Consider the following 24237-nt stretch of genomic DNA (forward strand, 5'->3'; position numbering starts at 1 on the left):
CCATGTGTAATACCTCTTGCAATGTGTAATACCTCATGCAATGTGTAATACCTCTTATCATGTGTAATACCTCTTACCATGTGAAATACCTCTTGCAATGTGTAATACCTCTTGTCATGTGTAATACCTCTATGTGTAATACCTCTTGCCATGTGTAATACCTCTTATCATGTGTAATACCTCTTGCAACATGTAATACCTCTTATCATGTGTAATACCTCTTACCATGTGTAATACCTCTCGTCATATGTAATACCTCTATGTGTAATACCTCTTTTAATGTGTAATACCTCTTGTCATGTGTAATACGTCTTGTCATGTGCAATACCTCTTGTCACATGTAATACCTCTTGCAACGTGTAATACCTCTTGCAACATGTAATACCTCTTACCATGTGTAATACCTCTTGCAACATGTAATACCTCTTATCATGTGTAATACCTCTTGCAACATGTAATACCTCTTATCATGTGTAATACCTCTTTTAATGTGTAATACCTCTTGTCATATGTAATACCTCTATGTGTAATACCTCTTTTAATGTGTAATACCTCTTGTCATGTGTAATACGTCTTGTCATGTGCAATACCTCTTGTCACATGTAATACCTCTTGCAACGTGTAATACCTCTTGCAACATGTAATACCTCTTACCATGTGTAATACCTCTTGCAACATGTAATACCTCTTGTCATGTGTAATACCTCTATCTATGTGTAATACCTCTTCCCATATCTAATACCTCTTGCCATGTGTAATACCTCTTGCCATGTGTAATACCTCTTGTCATGTGTTATACCTCTTGCCATGTGTAATACCTCTTACCATGTGTAATACCTCTTGCCATGTGTAATATCTCTTACCATGTGTAATACCTCTTACCATGTATAATGCCTCTTACCATGTGTAATACCTCTTGTAATGTGTAATACCTCTTGCAACGTGTTATACCTCATGTACTGTGTAATAATTCTTGTCATGTGTAATACCTCTTACCATGTGTAATACCTCTTCCAACATGTAATACCTCTTGTACTGTGTAATACTTCTTGTCATGTGTAATACCTCTTGTCACGTGTAATACCTCTTGAAACATGTAATACCTCTTACCATGTATAATACCTCTTACAATGTGTAATACCTGTTACCATGTGTAATACCTCTTGTCACATGTAATACCTCTTGCAACATGTTATACCTCTTACCATGTGTAATACCTCTGTCATGTGTAATACCTCTTACAATGTGTAATACCTCTTGCAATGTGTAATACCTCTTGTCATGTGCAATACCTCTTGTCACATGTAATACCTCTTGCAACATGTAATACATCTTACCACATGTGTAATACCTCTTGCAACATGTAATACCTCTTATCATGTGTAATACCTCTATGTGTAATACCTCTATGTGTAATATCTCTTTTAATGTGTAATACCTCTTGTCATGTGTAATATGTCTTGTCATGTGCAATACCTCTTGTCACATGTAATACCTCTTGCAACGTGTAATACCTCTTGCAAAATGTAATACCTCTTACCATATGTCATACCTCTTGCAACATGTAATACCTCTTGTCATGTGTAATTCTTCTTGCAACATTTAATACCTCTTATCATGTGTAATACCTCTTATCATGTGTAATACCTCTTCTCATGTGTAATACCTCTATGTGTAATACCTCTTGTCATGTGTAATACGTCTTGTCATGTGCAATACCTCTTGCAACGTGTAATGCCTCTTGCAACATGTAATACCTCTTACCATATGTAATACCTCTTGCAACATGTAATACCTCTTGTCATGTGTAATACCTCTATCTATGTGTAATACCTCTTGCCATGTCTAATACCTCTTGCCATGTGTAATACCTCTTGCCATGTGTAATACCTCTTGCCATGTGTAATGCCTCTTACCATATGTAATACCTCTTGCCATGTGTAATACCTCTTACCATGTGTAATACCTCTTACCATGTATAATGCCTCTTACCATGTGTAATACCTCTTGCAACGTGTTATACCTCTTGTACTGTGTAATAATTCTTGTCATGTGTAATACCTCTTACCATGTGTAATACCTCTTGCAACATGTAATACCTCTTGTACTGTGTAATACTTCTTGTCATGTGTAATACCTCTTGTCACGTGTAATACCTCTTGAAACATGTAATACCTCTTACCATGTGTAATACCTCTTACCATGTGAAATACCTCTTGCAATGTGTAATACCTCTTATCATGTGTAATGCCTCTTACCATGTGTAATACCTCTTGTCATGTGCAATACCTCTTGTTACATGTAATACCTCTTCCAACATGTAATACCTCTTATCATGTGTAATACCTCTTACCATGTGAAATACCTCTTACCATGTAAAATACCTAGAGCTGTCATGTGTAATAACTATGTGCAATACCTCTTGCCATGTGTAATACCTCTTGTCATGTGTAATACGTCTTGTCATGTGCAATACCTCTTGTCACATGTAATACCTCTTGCAACGTGTAATACCTCTTGCAACATGTAATACCTCTTACCATATGTAATACCTCTTGCAACATGTAATACCCTATTGTCATGTGTAATACCTCTATCTATGTGTAATACCTCTTGCCATGTCTAATACCTCTTGCCATGTCTAATACCTCTTGCCATGTGTAATACCTCTGTCATGTGTAATACCTCTTGCAATGTGTAATACCTCATACCATGTGTAATACCTCTTGCCATGTGTAATACCTCTTACAATGTGTAATACCTCTTACCATGTGTAATACCTCTTACCATGTGAAATACCTCTTGCAATGTGTAATACCTCTTATCATGTGTAATGCCTCTTACCATGTGAAATACCTCTAACCATGTGAAATACCTCTGTCATGTGAAATACCTCTATCTATGTGCAATACCTCTTGCCATGTGTAATACCTCTTAGCACATGTAATACCTCTTGTCATGTGTAATATCTCTTAGCACATGTAATACCTCTTGTTATGTGTAATACCTCTATCTATGTGTAATACCTCTTAGCACATGTAATGCCTGTTGTCATGTGTAATACCTCTATCTATGTGTAATACCTCTTGTCATGTGTAATACCTCTTATCATGTGTAATACCTCTTAGCACATGTAATAACATTGTCATGTGTAATACCTCTTAGCATATGTAATACCTCTTGTTATGTGTAATACCTCTATGTGTAATACGTCTTGTCATGTGTAATACGTCTTGTCATGTGCAATACCTCTTGCAACGTGGAATACCTCTTGCAACATGTAATACCTCTTACCATATGTAATACCTCTTGCAACATGTAATACCTCTTGCAACATGTAATACCTCTATCTATGTGTAATACCTCTTGCCATGTCTAATACCTCTTGCCATGTGTAATACCTCTTGCCATGTGTAATACCTCTTGCCATGTGTAATGCCTCTTACCATATGTAATACCTCTTGCCATGTGTAATACCTCTTACCATGTGTAATACCTCTTACCATGTATAATGCCTCTTACCATGTGTAATACCTCTTGTAATGTGTAATACCTCTTGCAACGTGTTATACCTCTTGTACTGTGTAATAATTCTTGTCATGTGTAATACCTCTTACCATGTGTAATACCTCTTGCAACATGTAATACCTCTTGTACTGTGTAATACTTCTTGTCATGTGTAATACCTCTTGTCACGTGTAATACCTCTTGAAACATGTAATACCTCTTACCATGTGTAATACCTCTTACAATGTGTAATACCTCTTACCATGTGAAATACCTCTTGCAATGTGTAATACCTCTTATCATGTGTAATGCCTCTTACCATGTGTAATACCTCTTGTCATGTGCAATACCTCTTGTTACATGTAATACCTCTTGCAACATGTAATACCTCTTATCATGTGTAATACCTCTTACCATGTGAAATACCTCTTACCATGTAAAATACCTAGAGCTGTCATGTGTAATAACTATGTGCAATACCTCTTGCCATGTGTAATACCTCTTGTCATGTGTAATACGTCTTGTCATGTGCAATACCTCTTGTCACATGTAATACCTCTTGCAACGTGTAATACCTCTTGCAACATGTAATACCTCTTACCATATGTAATACCTCTTGCAACATATTATACCTCTTGTCATGTGTAATACCTCTATCTATGTGTAATACCTCTTGCCATGTCTAATACCTCTTGCCATGTCTAATACCTCTTGCCATGTGTAATACCTCTGTCATGTGTAATACGTCTTGCAATGTGTAATACCTCATACCATGTGTAATACCTCTTGCCATGTGTAATACCTCTTACAATGTGTAATACCTCTTACCATGTGTAATACCTCTTACCATGTGAAATACCTCTTGCAATGTGTAATACCTCTTATCATGTGTAATGCCTCTTACCATGTGAAATACCTCTAACCATGTGAAATACCTCTGTCATGTGAAATACCTCTATCTATGTGCAATACCTCTTAACATGTGTAATACCTCTTAGCACATGTAATACCTCTTGTCATGTGTAATATCTCTTAGCACATGTAATACCTCTTGTTATGTGTAATACCTCTATCTATGTGTAATACCTCTTAGCACATGTAATGCCTGTTGTCATGTGTAATACCTCTATCTATGTGTAATACCTCTTGCCATGTGTAATACCTCTTATCATGTGTAATACCTCTTAGCACATGTAATAACATTGTCATGTGTAATACCTCTTAGCATATGTAATACCTCTTGTTATGTGTAATACCTCTATCTATGTGCAATACCTCTTAACATGTGTAATACCTCTTAGCACATGTAATACCTCTTGTCATGTGTAATATCTCTTAGCACATGTAATACCTCTTGTTATGTGTAATACCTCTATCTATGTGTAATACTTCTTAGCACATGTAATGCCTGTTGTCATGTGTAATACCTCTATCTATGTGTAATACCTCTTGCCATGTGTAATACCTCTTATCATGTGTAATACCTCTTAGCACATGTAATAACATTGTCATGTGTAATACCTCTTAGCATATGTAATACCTCTTGTTATGTGTAATACCTCTATCTATGTGTAATACCTCTTAGCACATGTAATGCCTGTTGTCATGTGTAATACCTCTATGTGTAATACCTTCCAGCACACGTAATTCGCTATGAACGGTATGTGTAATACCTCTTAGAACTATTTGTAAAGATACCTCTGTCATGTGTAATACCTCTTACCATGTGAAATAACTCTTACCATGTGTAATACCTCTTCAACATGTAATACCTCTTGCCATGTGTAATACCTCTTACCATGTGTAATACCTCTTACTATGTGAATACGTCTTGCAATGTGTGATACCTCTTACCATGTGTAATACCTCTTACCATGTGAAATACCTCTGTCATGTGTAATACCTCTATCTATGTGCAATACCTCTTGCCATGTGTAATACCTCTTATCATGTGTAATACCTCTTGGCACATGTAATACCTCTTGTCATGTGTAATACCTCTTAGCACATGTAATACCTCTTGCAACATGTAATACCTCTTGTCATGTGTAATACCTCTTGCAACATGTAATACCTCTTATCATGTGTAATACCTCTTACCATGTGTAATACCTCTTGTCATGTGTAATACCCCTTGTCATGTGTAATACGTCTTGTCATGTGCAATACCTCTTGTCACATGTAATACCTCTTGTAAAGTGTAATACCTCTTGCCATATGTAATACCTCTTGCAACATGTAATACCTCTTGCCATGTCTAATACCTCTGTCATGTGTAATACCTCTTGCCATGTGTTATACCTCTTGCCATGTTTAATACCTCTGTCATGTGTAATACCTCTTGCCATGTGTAATACCTCATACCATGTGTAATACCTCTTGCCATGTGTAATACCTCTTACCATGTGTAATACCTCTTGCAATGTGTAATACCTCTTACCATGTGTAATACCTCTTACCATGTGAAAAAAACCTCTTGCAACGTGTAATACCTCTTACCATGTGTAATACCTCTTACCATGTGAAATAGCTCTTGCGATGTGTAATACCTCTTACCATGTAAAATACCTAGAGCTGTCATGTTTAATAACTCTATCTATGTGCAATACCTCTTGCCATGTGTAATACCTCTTATCATGTGTAATACCTCTTGTTATGTGTAATACCTCTATCTATGTGTAATACCTCTTAACACATGTAATGCCTGTTGTCATGTGTAATACCTCTATGTGTAATACCTTCCAGCACACGTAATTCGCTATGTACCGTATGTGTAATACCTCTTAGCACTATTTGTAAAGATACCTCTGTCATGTGTAATACCTCTTACCATGTGAAATACCTTTTACCATGTGTAATACCTCTCCAACGTGTAATACCTCTTGTCATGTGTAATACCTCTTACCATGTGTAATACCTCTTGCCATGTCTAATACCTCTTACCATGTGTAATACCTCTTACCATGTGAAATACCTCTTGCAATGTGTAATACCTCTTACCATGTGTAATACCTCTTACCATGTGAAATACCTCTTGCAATGTGTTATACCTCTTATCATGTGTAATGCCTCTTACCATGTGAAATACCTCTTACCATGTGAAATACCTCTGTCATGTGTAATACCTCTATCTATGTGCAATACCTCTTGCCATGTGTAATACCTCTTAGCACATGTAATACCTCTTGTCATGTGTAATATCTCATAGCACATGTAATACCTCTTGCAACATGTAATACCTCTTGCAACATGTAATACCTCTTGTCATGTGTAATACCTCTATCTATGTGTAATACCTCTTGCCATGTGTAATACCTCTTATCATGTGTAATACCTCTTAGCACATGTAATACCTCTTGTTATGTGTAATATCTCTATCTATGTGTAATACCTCTTAGCACATGTAATACATGTTGTCATGTGTAATACCCCTATGTGTAATACCTTCCAGCACACGTAATTCGCTATGTACGGTATGTGTAATACCTCTTAGCACTATTTGTAAAGATACCTCTGTCATGTGTAATACCTCTTACCATGTGTAATACCTCTTCAACGTGTAATACCTCTTGCCATGTGTAATACCTCTTACCATGTGAAATACCTCTTACCATGTAAAATACCTAGAGCTGTCATGTGTAATAACTATGTGCAATACCTCTTGCCATGTGTAATACCTCTTATCATGTGTAATACCTCTTAGCACATGTAATACCTCTTGCAACATGTAATACCTCTTGTCATGTGTAATACCTCTGTCTATGTGTAATACCTCTTAGCACATGTAATGCCTGTTGTCATGTGTAATACCTCTATGTGTAACACCTTCCAGCACACGTAATTCGCTATGTACGGTATGTGTAATACCTCTTAGCACTATTTGTAAAGATACCTCTGTCATGTGTAATACCTCTTACCATGTGAAATACCTTTTACCATGTGTAATACCTCTTCAACGTGTAATACCTCTTGCCATGTGTAATACCTCTTACCATGTGTAATACCTCTTACCATGTGAATACCTCTTGCAATGTGTAATACCTCTTACCATGTGTAATACCTCTTACCATGTGAAATACCTCTCACCATGTGAAATACCTCTGTCATGTGTAATAACTCTATCTATGTGCAATACCTCTTGCCATGTGTAATACCTCTTAGCACATGTCATACCTCTTGTCATGTGTAATACCTCTTAGCACATGTAATACCTCTTGCAACATGTAATACCTCTTGTCATGTGTAATACCTCTATGTCTAATACCTCTTACCATGTGTAATACCTCTTATCATGTGTAATACCTCTATCTATGTGCAATACCTCTTGTCATGTGTAATACCTCTTAGCATATGTAATACCTCTTGTCATGTGTAACATCTCTTAGCACATGTAATACTTCTTGCAACATGTAATACCTCTTGTCACGTGTAATACCTCTATCTATGTGTAATACCTCTTGCCATGTGTAATACCTCTTATCATGTGTAATACCTCTTAGCACATGTAATACCATTGTCATGTGTAATACCTCTTAGCACATGTAATACCTCTTGTTATGTGTAATACCTCTATCTATGTGTAATACCTCTTAGCACATGTAATACATGTTGTCATGTGTAATACCTCTATGTGTAATACCTTCCAGCACACGTAATTCGCTATGTACGGTATGTGTAATACCTCTTAGCACTATTTGTAAAGATACCTCTGTCATGTGTAATACCTCTTACCATGTGAAATACCTTTTACCATGTGTAATACCTCTTCAACGTGTAATACCTCTTGCCATGTGTAATACCTCTTACCATGTGTAATACCTCTTACCATGTGAATACCTCTTGCAATGTGTAATACCTCTTACCATGTGTAATACCTCTTACCATGTGAAATACCTCTCACCATGTGAAATACCTCTGTCATGTGTAATAACTCTATCTATGTGCAATACCTCTTGCCATGTGTAATACCTCTTATCATGTGTAATACCTCTTAGCACATGTCATACCTCTTGTCATGTGTAATACCTCTTAGCACATGTAATACCTCTTGCAACATGTAATACCTCTTGTCATGTGTAATACCTCTATGTGTAATACCTCTTACCATGTGTAATACCTCTTATCATGTGTAATACCTCTATCTATGTGCAATACCTCTTGCCATGTGTAATACCTCTTAGCACATGTGATACCTCTTGTCATGTGTAATATCTCTTAGCACATGTAATACTTCTTGCAACATGTAATACCTCTTGTCATGTGTAATACCTCTATCTATGTGTAATACCTCTTGCCATGTGTAATACCTCTTATCATGTGTAATACCTCTTAGCACATGTAATACCATTGTCATGTGTAATACCTCTTAGCACATGTAATACCTCTTGTTATGTGTAATACCTCTATCTATGTGTAATACCTCTTAGCACATGTAATGCCTGTTGTCATGTGTAATACCTCTATGTGTAATACCTTCCAGTACACGTAATTCGCTATGTACGGTATGTGTAATACCTCTTAACACTATTTGTAAAGATACCTCTGTCATGTGTAATACCTCTTACCATGTGAAATACCTTTTACCATGTGTAATACCTCTTCAACGTGTAATACCTCTTGCCATGTGTAATACCTCTTACCATGTGTAATACCTCTTACCATGTGAATACCTCTTGCAATGTGTAATACCTCTTACCATGTGTAATACCTCTTACCATGTGAAATACCTCTGTCATGTGTAATAACTCTATCTATGTGCAATACCTCTTGCCATGTGTAATACCTCTTATCATGTGTAATACCTCTTAGCACATGTCATACCTCTTGTCAAGTGTAATACCTCTTAGCACATGTAATACCTCTTGCAACATGTAATACCTCTTGTCATGTGTAATACCTCTATGTGTAATACCTCTTACCATGTGTAATACCTCTTATCATGTGTAATACCTCTTAGTACATGTAATACCACTGTCATGTGTATTACCTCTTAGCATATGTAATACCTCTTGTTATGTGTAATATCTCTATCTATGTGTAATACCTCTTAGCACATGTAATACATGTTGTCATGTGTAATACCTCTATGTGTAATACCTTCCAGCACACGTAATTCGCTATGTAAGGTATGTGTAATACCTCTTAGCACTATTTGTAAAGATACCTCTGTCATGTGTAATACCTCTTGTCATGTGTAATACCTCTTACCATGTGAAATACCTCTTACCATGTGTAATACCTCTTCAACGTGTAATACCTCTTGCCATGTGTAATACCTCTTACCATGTGAAATACCTCTTACCATGTAAAATACCTAGAGCTGTCATGTGTAATAACTATGTGCAATACCTCTTGCCATGTGTAATACCTCTTATCATGTGTAATACCTCTTAGCACATGTAATACCTCTTGCAACATGTAATACCTCTTGTCATGTGTAATACCTCTATTTATGTGTAATACCTCTTAGCACATGTTATGCCTGTTGTCATGTGTAATACCTCTATGTGTAATACCTTCCAGCACACGTAATTCGCTATGTACGGTATGTGTAATACCTCTTAGCACTATTTGTAAAGATACTTCTGTCATGTGTAATACCTCTTACCATGTGAAATACCTTTTACCATGTGTAATACCTCTTCAACGTGTAATACCTCTTGCCATGTGTAATACCTCTTACCATGTGTAATACCTCTTACCATGTGAATACCTCTTGCAATGTGTAATACCTCTTACCATGTGTAATACCTCTTACCATGTGAAATACCTCTCACCATGTGAAATACCTCTGTCATGTGTAATACCTCTTATCATGTGTAATACCTCTTAGCACATGTCATACCTCTTGTCATGTGTAATACCTCTTAGCACATGTAATACCTCTTGCAACATGTAATACCTCTTGTCATGTGTAATACCCCTATGTGTAATACCTCTTACCATGTGTAATACCTCTTATCATGTGTAATACCTCTTAGTACATGTAATACCACTGTCATGTGTATTACCTCTTAGCATATGTAATACCTCTTGTTATGTGTAATATCTCTATCTATGTGTAATACCTCTTAGCACATGTAATACATGTTGTCATGTGTAATACCTCTATGTGTAATACCTTCCAGCACACGTAATTCGCTATGTACGGTATGTGTAATACTTCTTAGCACTATTTGTAAAGATACCTCTGTCATGTGTAATACCTCTTGTCATGTGTAATACCTCTTGTCATGTGTAATACCTCTTACCATGTGAAATACCTCTTACCATGTGTAATACCTCTTCAACGTGTAATACCTCTTGCCATGTGTAATACCTCTTACCATGTGAAATACCTCTTACCATGTAAAATACCTAGAGCTGTCATGTGTAATAACTCTATCTATGTGCAATACCTCTTGCCATGTGTAATACCTCTTATCGTGTGTAATACCTCTTAGCACATGTAATACCTCTTGCAACATGTAATACCTCTTGTCATGTGTAATACCTCTATCTATGTGTAATACCTCTTGCCATGTGTAATACCTCTTATCATGTGTAATACCTCTTAGCACATGTAATAACATTGTCATGTGTAATACCTCTTAGCACATGTAATACCTCTTGTTATGTGTAATATCTCTATCTATGTGTAATACCTCTTAGCACATGTAATACCTGTTGTCATGTGTAATACCTCTATGTGTAATACCTTCCAGCACACGTAATTCGCTATGTACGGTATGTGTAATACCTCTTAGCACTATTTGTAAAGATACCTCTGTCATGTGTAATACCTCTTACCATGTGTAATACCTCTGCCATGTGTAATACCTCTGTCATGTGTAATACCTCTTACCATGTGTAATACCTCTTGCAATGTGTAATACCTCTTGCCATGTGTAATACCTCTTAGCACATGTAATACCTCTTGTCATGTGTAATACCTCTATCTATGTGTAATACGTCTTAGCACATGTTATGCCTGTTGTCATGTGTAATACCTCTATGTGCAATACCTTTCAGCACAAGTAATACTGCTATGTACGGTATGTGTAATACCTCTTAGCACATGTAATACCTCTTGCCAGGTGTAATACCTCTATGTGTAATACCTTTCAGCACATGTAATACCTCTTACCATGTGTAATACCTCTGTCATGTGTAATACCTCGTACCATGTGTAATACCTCTTGCAAGTGTAATACCTCTTACCATGTGTAATACCTCTTACCATGTGTAATACCTCTGTCATGTGTAATACCTCTTATCATGTGTAATACCTCTTGCAATGTGTAATACCTCTTGTCATGTGTAATACCTCTTACCATGTGAAATAACTCTTGTAACGTGTAATACCTCTATCTATGCGTCATACCTCTTAGCACATGTAATACCTGTTGTCATGTGTAATACCTCTGTCATGTGTAATTCCTCTTGCCATATCATGTGTTTGTTATTTACTTACACGCCTCTGGACACATTCGTCTATGCCTTCTTGTCCCTGCCACATCTTCAGGAGGAGCTGTGTGTTGCTGCTGGCTTGTGGCATTTGCTCTAACTGAGGAACACTGGCATTGAAGACATCCTCTTTAACATTGTCTTCCCGTAATAGATCACTCTGAAATTGTACAAAGTTTATATTATGACATTAAATTGTCCAAAAAGATCTCTATTCATCAATGTATCAATATCAGTATCTGATATAATGCTGCCAGTAACACTGCAGCACCAGTCTGGCCAGGTGACATGCTTCAGCTGAAGGGCCAGTTACACTGCAGCAGCAATCTGGCTTGGTGACATGCTTCAGCTGAAGGGCCAGTAACACTACAGCAGCAGTCTGGCTAAGTGACACGCTTCAGCTGAAGGGCCAGTAACACTACAGCAGCATCAGTTGAAGCGTGTCACTTAGCCAGACTGCTGCTGTATTGTTACTGGCCCTGCAGCTGAAGCATGTCACCTAGCCAGACTGCTTCTGTAGTGTTACTAGCCCATCAGTTGAAGCGTGTCACTTAGCCAGACTCCTGCTGTAGTGTTACTAGCCAATCAGTTGAAGCGTGTCACTTAGCCAGACTCCTGCTGTAGTGTTACTGGCCCTGCAGCTGAAGCGTGTCACTTAGCCAGACTGCTGCTGTAGTGTTACTGGCCCTGCAGCTGAAGCATGTCACTTAGCCAGACTGCTGCTGTAGTGTTACTGGCCCTGCAGCTGAAGCATGTCACCTAGCCAGACTGCTGCTGTAGTGTTACTGGCCCTTCAGCTGAAGCATGTCACCTAGCTAGACTGCCGCTGTAGTGTTACTGGCCCTAGCTGAAGGGCCAGTAACACGACAGCAGCAGTCTGGGTCTGGCTAAGTCTGGCTTCAGCTTAATGCATCTGAATCCCAAGGATCGGTGGAGGGAATACCTTCAGAAGTGATCGTCAATAAAAATCCTCAGTCAATCAATGAAATCGAAGTCTGGCATCAAGGGACCATTCCTGTTGACAGGGAGGGAGAAAATTAGGTATGTGTGAAATCCAGTAACACTACAGTCATAGAAGACAAATGACATTAATGACATTAAAATCTAAAACTGACGTACCGAGCCTGATGCTTGTAGCATGTACCCTTTTAGTCAGAGGTGACACGCACTGGCGAGGTCGCAAGGGCGGGATATGTGGAGGTGTCAATGGCGCGTAGTAGCAGTGATCTTTTGGACCACCACTAAAGGGCCAAAGCTGTGTATGGCTTCCACATCTTCTGACGTGACATCTCGCAGAAAGTGACTGCTGAAGATGGTGTCTGAACACCAGAAACAGCCATCCATAATGGTGCATTTGGAGCAGATGCTGTTGAGCGCCATGGTGGCAGTGACTGCCTGGATTTCGTACGGGTTGCTGTCACTTGGAGGATCCAGTCCCGTGGCCTCGTATGCCTGGGATGATTGCTCACCTCAGGGGGTGATGGTGTTGCGGCTGTCTTACAGCTGCAGTGTTGTTAATACTGGTATGAAGTGAGTGAGTTTGGTTTAACGTCACTTTTAGCAACATTCTAGCAATATCACGGCAGGGGACACCAGAAATGGGCTTCACACACTGTACCCATGTCAGGAATAGAACCCAGGTGTTTGGCGATCAATATGAAGAGACGGCGTTGTCTACACCGATCTTTGGAGCAACAAATGAAACACCACAGAGCTCTCATAGGACACAGTAGAAGTTCCTGCTTGTCTTTAGCTCCCACTATCGAGGAGAGGGGTGGGATGAGGAAAGATCTGTTGGGCTGTCATGGGAGCTGGTTCTTTGAAATAAAGTCTGAGCACAGTCCAAGGTGAACCCCTCCTTGCACTCCTTGCTCAAACCTGACACCCGTAACATCTAGTGCGCATATCTCGCTTACACATGCCACTGTAGTGAGAGCCAGGAGGAAGATCGTCTTCTAAGCCAGGTTGTAGAACGACGTCTAGTCAAGTGGTTCAAAGGGCACTCCTCTCAGTAGGGTGAGGACTAAACTTTATCTTCAAGTCAGAAGGAGTGAAGTAAGGTTTGGAGTTCTGGGATGTTTGTCTTCTGGGACTGCCAAAACAGAATTGAGGGCTACAAGGTATGTCGTGATAGTCCTTTCCTTCAGACGATGCTTGTGATGCAGGAAAAGGAGGAACTCCGCCAGAATTTGAGAAGGTGCAAGGATGGGGTCCTGGTGATTTTCCTTACTAAAGCCTTCAAAGGAGCAACTTGTCATCGTATAGACTTCTGGTAGACGGTCGATGTGCAAATGTGATAGCTCTCGTCACCCTAGCCGAGTAGCCCTTGGCACTTAAGGATCTTTGTAGATGGACCAGACGTGCAGTTGTAACCTGTCTGGTCCAGGGTGTGGTCGTTTGGTGTGTGGGTGAATCAGTAAATTCGGCAAGTCTGGCAGCTGAAGAGGGTCGGTGGCAGCTATCTCCCGGGCAGCTATCTCCCGGACATCGATGAACCAAACCCTCGCTGACCACAAGAGTGCGACCAAAGTCAGATCGAGGCTCTGCATTGTCCTGATCTTAGGAATGACCCTGGGAAAGAGTACTGAAGCCGGAAAGGCATACACATTTAGTCCCACCAAGGGGACCCTGAAGGCATCAACTGCCCAAGCCTGAGGGTCCAGTACCTGTGATATGACGGTCGGGATCTGGTAGTTCTGGCTGGTGGCAAATAGATTTTGTTATGTTGGGATGGCCAAGGCACAGACAAACAAGAGCAAAGGCGTCCGGTTGGAGCTTCCACTCCTAGGAAGCGACTCTGTCTGGCCTGGAGAGGGTGTCTGCCAGGATACATGTGACAACCCGAGATGTGTTGGACCTGGAACTGGAGTTCCAATTGATCATCCAGGATGAAGAAGCAGAAAGTTTGTTGTAGGAGTGAGTGGGAAAGGGTCGTTCCCTGATTCCAGAGGCTTCAGATGACAGTGATGTGTGGCGGACCACAGCCCTTGGCTTGACCCTCCAGCTGTGCTCCCCATCCTTGAAGAGAGGCATAGACAAATTGGTGTAGTGAGGCCATAAGCTAGATTCCGCTATCCACCACCTGAGATGAAGCGAGTTCCGCCTGGGTTGATAGTTGCCCGACCTGGATGGTGGCGGAGTATGACACGTGAGCCAGGGCCTTGAGGGTGGTTTTGTCTCTGGTAAAGGCTGGTCACAGATTGGGTCCTTGAAACGTGCAGTTTAAAGAGGGAAGGAGACGACCAGGATTGACGGAGGAGGTCCATCTAAAATTCCGGGTCCCAGTCTGAGAGTGCCAAATAGCTGAGTGGTCTGCATTTCCACATATGAGTGTGCATGTGTTCAACTGGGCGCTGTGAGTAGGTCAAGACTGTGGTAAGATGGTCTAGTTGATTGGGGTTATCCTTCGATAGGTCCTGGATTATAGCCCTGGAGGCCGTGACCCAGAGAGGCTTGAGGTGGCATCTGAACTCAGTTTCCACAAACGTAAGCTTGTTGTCAGGGATGTGTATAGTGCTGGAGCGATTCAAGCCCGTAATCCACTAGAGCGCTGAACTGTAGTGCGGCTCCAAGAACGGCATCTAGAATGCGACAACTTGCTCCCACTGCACAGCCTGTAGAGATACCTGTAAAGGCACTTGTAGAAACACTAGGTAGAGATGCCTGGGAAGACGCCAGGAGAGGCGGTTGTAGAGGCGCTAGTATAGGCACTTGGAGAGACACAGTTTGAGCTGGAGGCGCTGAAACCATGGCAGGGACTGTTGCAGCAGTTGCAGGTAGTGGAGGCATGGTGAGTCCAGGTAAGAAGTCTGAGGAGGTGTCTGTTGGTTGGCAGGAAGCCTGAAGCCTGGAGGCGCTGGTAGTAGCGCTGACTGCATATGCGCTGTGGAGAGATGATACGTCTGCGGGAGAGGCTTGGACTGGTCCATAGACGCAGTGCCAGGCGTCATCATAACGGCCATAGATGTGTAGATTGACGTTGTGGTAGAGACCATTGGTGCCTGGGAAGAGAAGACTATGGAGGTGGTGGTAGATAGGGCTGATGATGACACCGGGTGTTGGCAGACATGGTGACAGGCGGGACGGGCTATGTAGGCGGGGGTGGGCAAGGTTCAGTGGTAAGGTGAGGTGAAATGGGGTTTAACATTGTGTCCAAGTTTATTGCACTTATACAGCGACGTGCATGTACGTGTGTGTGTTTGTGTGGCTGCTTGTACTAGTCCAGACTGATGCCGATTTATAGTGCTAGCTCCAAGAGATATCATGCCAAAGTTTAACATGAATACCCCACTCAGACACAGTATACTGACTCCGAAAAGACCAGTCCTTGTTTTAGCCCCTTAGTGCCGAGTGCCAGTCAGGGTAACAACAAGTACCACCTTTTAACGTCTTTTGGTATGACGCGGCCGGGGATCGAACCCCGGACCTTCCGCTCTCCGGGCGGACGTTCTACCACAAGACCACAGAGACGGTCGGGCAGGTTAAAAAAACACTAACAGACAATAAATAATTATGATATGGCGTAAATCATATGAAATATATGAAAACACAAACCGAAGACACAATATAGCTCACAAGGAAAATCACTAGAGTTATCAATACAGAAAGGATTCAATGAAACACATAGAGAGTTCAACACATAGGTCTTCCTTCTGTGAGTTGACAGCAATAAAGTACTGATCTGTAACTTCATCACTTTACTTTAAGAAATGAAGATGTTGATTTCAAGTCCCACTTTTATACAGACCACTGCCACTGTCATGTGACCTTGATTACATGTAAAGTCACCTTCTTCACATCACTGCCTGTCGCCCAAGCTCTTAGAAAAACATACTTTTGAGGTTTCTGAAGCCAAAGTGGGGAGGCAAGTCTGCGACGGGTGGGTCCTTAAACATAGTAATGCAGGAAAAGTACACAAATGTGAAAAATATTTAGATTTTACTAAATTGTTTACTTATCCTGCATCACTCCTTAATGCCTCCGTATTGGACAGTTTAGAGGTAAGTAAACCTTCAGAAATACAGAAACCTCAATAATTCACACCCTGAAAAAACAACACAAGTTAATAACAGTTAAGAAAAACGCCATTACGGTAGGGTAGTTCAAATATCAGATTGAACATAAGAATTAAAGAGTAGTTCCACTGACCGATATCTCAGCAACTTGCGCAGGGGTGTAGACTGGCTCTGTATAGGACGAGTAGAACAGTTGCTGTGTAATGCCATGATAGAGGCTAGTGCCCTGATCTTGGGAGGGTTATTTGCTCTCAGGGGATCCAGTTTCACAATCTCATAAGCCTGAAGGATGATTGCCTGTAACCATAGGGCTATGGTGTTGCGACTAACTTTGGTCGGGGACATAGGAGACACGGGTATAAATAACCGTTTCCTCGAACCACGCCTAGTTTTGGAGCGGCGGATGAAAACTCGAAGTGATCGTACCGGGCACAGGAGAAGTTCTTTCTCCTACAATAGTCGGTATTGGTGGGATGGTGAAAGAACGACTGGCTTGGCCTGGTAATTCGATTTTTTACTATAAAATCCCAGCACATCCTGAGATGCACCGCTCCGTGCGTCCCATGCTCAAAGCGTACCTGGGTGATGTCGATCCCATGTAACTCGCTCACCCGTGCTGCTATGGCTAAAGCTCGATACAATGCTATTGTTTTCTTGGTGAGGTAATAAAATGAGGATTCATAGAGGGGCTCGAAGGGGGGCCCTCACAAACCTCTAACTACCAAGTTCAAATCCCAAGCAGGTGAGCGGAACTTGGCTTTCTGATCCTCAAGCCTGAATGAGCTTAGTAGGGCCTGTAGTTCTGAGACCTTAGTCATCTTGCAATTTTCCGGAGCGGCCAACACTGAATAAAATGCACCCAAATACGCAGTAATGGTGCTACCTTTCAAGTGTCTATGGGTACGCAGATGTAGGAGGTATTCTGCTAGGAATTGTGGTGACACAGACGTAGGGTCTTGATTGTTTGCCTTGCAAAAAGTCTCAAATCATCCCCATTTGTCATCGTGTAGTTCTCTGGTAGAGGGACGATGAGCTTAAGCTATAGCTTTTGCTGCCCCTGCCACCTTTGCACTTAACATCTTTTTAAGATGAACTAAGCATGCAGATGAAATCTGCCTGGCATTGGGTGAGGAAATTTGCTGTGAGGGTGGATGAGTAGGTTGGACCACTGTGGGAGGGGTAGTGGATCATCTTCTGCTATACTTCTGAGCTCGACTTACCATGCTCTCGTCTGCCACCAGGGCGTGACCAAAGTCAGAGCAAGATTCCTTGTCTCCTTGATATTTTGTATCACCTTGGGAAGTAGAACTGGCGGCGGAAAAGTGTCCGCTTATAGCCCCTCCCAAGGGATGCTGAACGCGTTCACCGCCAAAGCCTGCGGATGTCATGTGTTGGTGGTTGGTTGTTGGTGGTTTTGGCACGTAGCAAACAGAACTTCTGAAGCAGTAACTGGAATGCTTCTGTGTGAAGTTTCCATTCGGTAGGAGCCACCCTGTCTGGATGCAATAACATATCAGCCAGTATGTTTCAACATCTGGGGATGTGCTGAACTTTAAATTTAGGTTCCAGACGATCCATCAGATGGAAAAACCTGAATGTCTGTTGAAGCAGGCAGTGGGAGTGCGTTGTTCCCTGATTGCGCAGGCACCACACTACATATTGCGAGTTGGTCGGACTGTAGCTGATTCCGCCAATGGGATATGGCCAGAATTAACGCTTCCAACTCAAAGTTGTTTATGTGCCACTTTCGATGAGCGCCTGACTATAGCCCCAAGGCTGTCTGGCCTTGCAGGAGAGCACCCAACCCCTGAAGGGAGGTGTCTAAGAACAGGTGTAGACTCAGGGATAACCCAGATAAAGAGATTCCTAAGTGACTGTCATTCAACTTTAACGTCCACCACTTGAGGTAAGGTGTAAGTTGCCACGGTAGAGTGATAGCCTGGATCCTGATGCCTGATGTAAGGGTTGAGGAATTTTTAAATTGGGTGCAGTTGTAAGCGGCCTCTGCTGGTTAAGTACTGTGCCGAGGTGAGTAACCCTAGCAACACCATTGGCGAAGCGTGCGTGCTTGGTGTAGCACAGGTGACAAGAGGCGTAGGATTTTGTGCCATCTGTCCCTCAGTACTGATAGGAGATACTGGTCACTCTGGAACAGGCCTCCTATGAACTGGAGCCGATAGGATGGAGTGAAATCCAACTTTGCCTCGTTGATCATCCATCCCAGTTGATACAGTAGCCGTCTGTTGAAATCCCGGTGGCGTACTAACGTCTGTGTGTATTGATGACACAGGAATCAGTCGTCTATGTGTAGATACGCAGTTATTGGCTTCATTACTTGTGTAAATAGCCACAGCGCCACTGAAATGCCACTGCTTACTGGTAGTGAACTCCATTGAACTGGAACCTATGGAACATGCGGTCGGAGGGATGGATCGGTATATGCAGGTAGGCATCCTGCAGGTTGAGACTGATCAAGGAATTGAACGCCTTTATGATGGTTCTGAGCAGTCTCAACGTAGTGAGACAGAAGTAAGGTAGACGCTTCAGGTAACGTTCATTGAACACAGAGATTGTGAATCATTATCGTCATGTCTGAGTCCTTCTTGGGTGCCAGGAAGATGTGAGAATAGATTGTAAGCTGGGGTGCTTACAATCTCTACAGCTCCCCCTACCAACAGTATGTCTATGTTGGCCTTTAATAGCAGATATTGCTTTCTTGGACAATACCAAGGAAGTGGAGCTGTGGTAAACGGTGGAAGTACCTTTACACCCAGATGATAACCGTGACATATTACGTTGAGAACGTAATCATTCTTGAGGATGCTCCAGTTTTTTCCAGAGCCGATTCAATCTCCTGCCTATGGGGGTGTCAACAATTTGGACGGCTGGGGGCGGGAGTTCCCAGTAGTGACTGTCAAACACTTCAGTGTTTACCCCTCTTATCACCTCCCCTGCCCTGGTATTTACTACGACGGGACTGATAAGATAAGTTTTTCCGCTGCCACGCCCTTTCCCACGAAAGGAATCCTGGTCCTGGCCTTCGTTGAGATGAGCATCTACGCCTCTAGTTGCCTGACTTGCTGGCTTGCTGGGATAGACTATGAGAGACATGCTCCAGAGCCTTAAGCGTAACTGTCTCATCCCGAGCATAACTGGAAACTTTGACGTGCATGTCTGTGATCTGTTCAGAGAATTGGATGACCAGGGTTGCCTTTGCAGTCTGCGCTTGAACTCAGAGTCCAAGTCTGCGTGTGACAGTAATCTCCGCCAGCGCAGCTTTTAGGTGATTCCTCATGTGGTCAATCTGACGCTGTTAGAAATCCACTATAGTATGGGGATAATCTAATCAGTTAGGGTTGTCCTCTGATAGATCCTGCTTGATCACACGTGTTTATTATCATCTGTATGTCCTCATTCAAACTATGAGCTTGGTCTGCTACTGCAAATGCATGGATAGGAAACTCATCCTTCCTTACCTTGGGTGGCCTAAATGACGGCGCAAGCGATAGCTTGGAGAAGTCTTCATCCAATGATCTAGTCATATCTGTCAGCATAGGGTCAGCTAGAATCGATGTAAGATGGGACCATATGGTGTCGTTTTTATCCACCCCCTTGCCAGGTGAAAGCACTGATACGAGATCAGGTAAGCGCTAAGCCGAGATGTGTATTCCATTCTAACGAGGAATCGCCATTTTCTCCATTTCAAGAGTCTGAACAATCAGAATGGTGTTGACGTGTTCGCCTAGACAACGATCGGCTTCTGCACTGATGCGTAGCGCTTTCTCTGACAGGGGGCTTGGATGATCCGCCTGGTGATAGGGATTCATGCGTGATGTCCATGTACGTGCAGGCGTACTAGCGCTGCCCAGCGATGAATGTGCTGTACCATGACTCACAATAGGCATACTGTAGACGTAAGCTGTAAGAGTAGGCGCTAAGCCTTGTGCCATAGTTGTAACTGACACAGGCGTCTGATACATAGGCATTGGTGAGGGCGCAGGATACAGGTGTGCCACAGACTACCGCCACATGGACTGCATGAAGTTTTGCATCCAATTACTGTTCTGGAATGTTGACGACTGAGCTTACATCTGCTGCTTTGGATAAGTTGTTGGAACAGCGCTAAGCTGAACATTGTACGCTGTAAGCCCGGGGCTGATGTCTTTGTAGAGGCGCTTGGGTAGTAGGTAGTTGCTGCGCTAGGCGCAGGTCCCTGAGACACAATGCTCATTGGTGCTAACTGGATCATGGCTTGCGTCTGAGCTACTCCCATATGAGCGTCATGAGACGCTGGCGCCGGTTTCGCCGATGTAGCAGAGTTGGATGTCTCAGATGGCTGAAAATTAGGAGCAGTTACCATACTCACAAAATCCTCCGATATTGTTGAATTCGCCCTATTACCCATCGATGATAACAGCTGCCTGGTAATGACAGAACCATGTCCATTGCTATCGAGCGATTGTGACATCTTTCTCACCATGCGATGGGATTGCTGGAGAGAGATTTACACAAAATTTACATTTAGAGTTTGGCGTGCAAATCTGCGTGCAAGCCGAACGTGGATGAGGATCTTTGGATGATTTTTTTCCACAACAATTAGTACAACATGCAAGCATAAGTTACACAATTAAAAAATTGTTGATGAAACAGGACTGGAAAAGTGCCAAATAATTTAACAATATTCTATCGGCAAAAACGTTTTCACGAGTTGAAAGTGTATACAATATTGATTCACACAACTCAGTGTAACAACAAAGCTACTAGTACTTAAACACACATGAATATGTTATACATAAGTAGCTGAGAATTGTAAACAATTTGACTACCTTGGCAGGAAATCAATTGTATCACAAATTCAAAATGGCGGACAACAACAAAAACTAGGCGTGAAAAAAGACACACATCTTTTTACGCCTAAATAATCCACATAAAACTACACAACATGGTGAAAGGAATACATCATCCATCGCAAATCAATTTTAGAATTACAGCCCAAAACCGAAGGTCTAATTAATTCAATTAGAAGAGCTCTGCTGGGACACGTTCTTGCAGTAGCGCGACAAGCAGTAATGTGTATAAGGTGACCTTACATGTCATCAGGGTCACATGACAGCAGCGATGGTCCATATAAAAGTGGGACTTGAAATCAACAACATCTTTATTTCTTCACCCAAACACATCGTCATTTTGTTGTCATGGGCTCAATGTTTAAAATTGAATCAGGTTTTTAGAGACACCATAGCTGTGATTATCCAGTTTCATAGGCACTGTAGTTTCAGAGGAATCAGCTCAAGTGAGTATATATTACCCAGGTAGTCTGCACAGGTCGTAACACAGCTTCTCCTTTCCAGTATCCTTGAGGACTTTAGTACATTTTATTCATTATACATATCTGTTTAGCCAGGTTTCAATAGGAGTTTTACTTATAGCTGAATTTCACATTGGAGATAAAAAATGTTATAGCGTATATATAATGCCTACTTAAACTGAAAATGTTAATGGTGGACAAAGAAACAAAACACAAGCTCAAATCAACCTTCAGATCAGATGAGCTTAAAATTGGCTTAATAAAAATGTGCTGTTAGAGATATTGACTTCCTTTCATCACAAGATTTAGCGGAACTTGTGAAAGTTGGAGGTCACAGCATTGTTAAAAAGCAATTCTACTATCATGGAACTGTTCTATGAGAACAATACCTTCCAAATGGCATGCTGGATTTCTTGGGGAATTAGTCAGCAAAGAGCCGGAATCACAGGAGACTAATCACAATTTTATTTAAAAGAACAATTAACAATTTACAATATACTTAGAAAATAACTGAGGGTGCCACAGAGAGTCGGTACAACACTCTGGGCTGTGGGAGAGAGGTCTGCTTGGTAAGAGAGTCAAACCCCTTCTCTCTGCCTAAAACCTGGCTACAGTATGTATTTAACAAAAAATTGAACAATAAAAAGGAATAGGATTGGTTGATACACGATTGGTTGTGCCCTATGCTAAATGGATGGCTAGACAGAGGGGAATACTAAATCCTGTTAATCCTGTTGGACTGGCACTAATCTTGTTGACATATTTACTGGATGCTTTGAAAGAGATTATGGTGTCACTATAGATGAGCTTGTGTTGGGGCTAATCCTTAATGCACTATAGACGAGCTTGTACAGGGGCTAATCCTTAATGAGTCTTAATTGAAGTAATTGCTGAAATGTTATTCTAATATACCCCGGTAGGTGATGACAGATATACTTAAATAAAACAGTTCAATGTAATCTATAAGACTAAAAGACATATCCTTTGTCTGGGAGATGGGATCTTGATACCTTAGGCTAGCATTTATCTAAAAGCTTCAAATCAATTAAACTATGTAGACGTAACTCTTGTCTTATTGAATAGTATGTCAGGAAGATGCGCTCCCATTACCTTAGGCTAGCAACCATCTAAAAAGCTATAACTGAAACTACTGATATTTTATATATGCATTTTACCTAATGATAATTATTACTTGCTAAACTATAATTATATGAAATGATGTATAAATATTACACCATGATAACTCATAAAAGCACTTGATGTAGATCTAATTATTATAAGATAACTTAGTATAAATGTTAACCATGATAACTTCCCCTCCGTCTGAAAAAGTTTGGACTCCAAACGTGTAAAATAAAAATAATTAAGGCTTAGATGGTCAATGTATAAAGTTAAACTGGTAGTAGTGAATAATCATTATTACAGAGTCTCTTTGGTATAACAAAACATGATGTAAATGATCTTTCTGCTGTCATCAGGGAATCAGGATGTGGAGCTGGCTTGTCTTGGCACTCTGTACTGGTGGTTTTATGGGCGATGTATGAGGCCTTGAGTTCCACATCCTGGATTGGGGTTTGAGGATAGTTGGCTGTGTCCATTAGAGGTTTTACATGGAAACAAAGAAAAGAGAGTTAACATGTTAAAAAAAATATGGCATATATATATACTTCCTCCGTTTGTCTGTAATAACTAGAAAATAAAACAAATATGATAAGTATGATGTAAAAGATCAGTACATAATTATTACTAAATGGTGTCATGACCAGGAAGAATGTATAGGCGGCAAATTACAAAAGTGTATCATGGAAAAAATATCCTATTTTTGGATACTATCATTAGATGCTTTATACATATATGTGCGTGTGCATATAACAAGTGCAGTGACTAATTACACTAATAAGGTATACAATTACTAAAGTGTTAGAAGTTATGTATATCCTTTTTAGAATTATTTGTAAGTTT

At 41.0% G+C, this 24237-nt stretch overlaps 1 protein-coding gene across 3 annotated transcripts in view; it reads right to left on the bottom strand.

Moving 5' to 3' along the window:
- LOC139477860 (uncharacterized) overlaps window positions 1–24237 on the bottom strand; it is a 146182-nt gene that overhangs the window by 2335 nt on the left and 119610 nt on the right. For all 3 annotated transcript variants that reach the window (XR_011654161.1, XM_071260295.1, XM_071260306.1), the window contains exon 15: window positions 11960–12112. Coding sequence is in view for 2 of the 3 variants with exons in the window: in XM_071260295.1 (XP_071116396.1) it covers window positions 11960–12112 (153 nt within the window). In the remaining variant the exon portion in view is untranslated. The remainder of the gene's footprint in view (window positions 1–11959; window positions 12113–24237) is intronic.

This window comes from Haliotis cracherodii, unplaced genomic scaffold, assembly GCF_022045235.1.
Source record: "Haliotis cracherodii isolate W230 unplaced genomic scaffold, xgHalCrac1.p SCAF_1, whole genome shotgun sequence".
Classification (NCBI taxonomy): Eukaryota; Metazoa; Mollusca; class Gastropoda; order Lepetellida; family Haliotidae; genus Haliotis; species Haliotis cracherodii.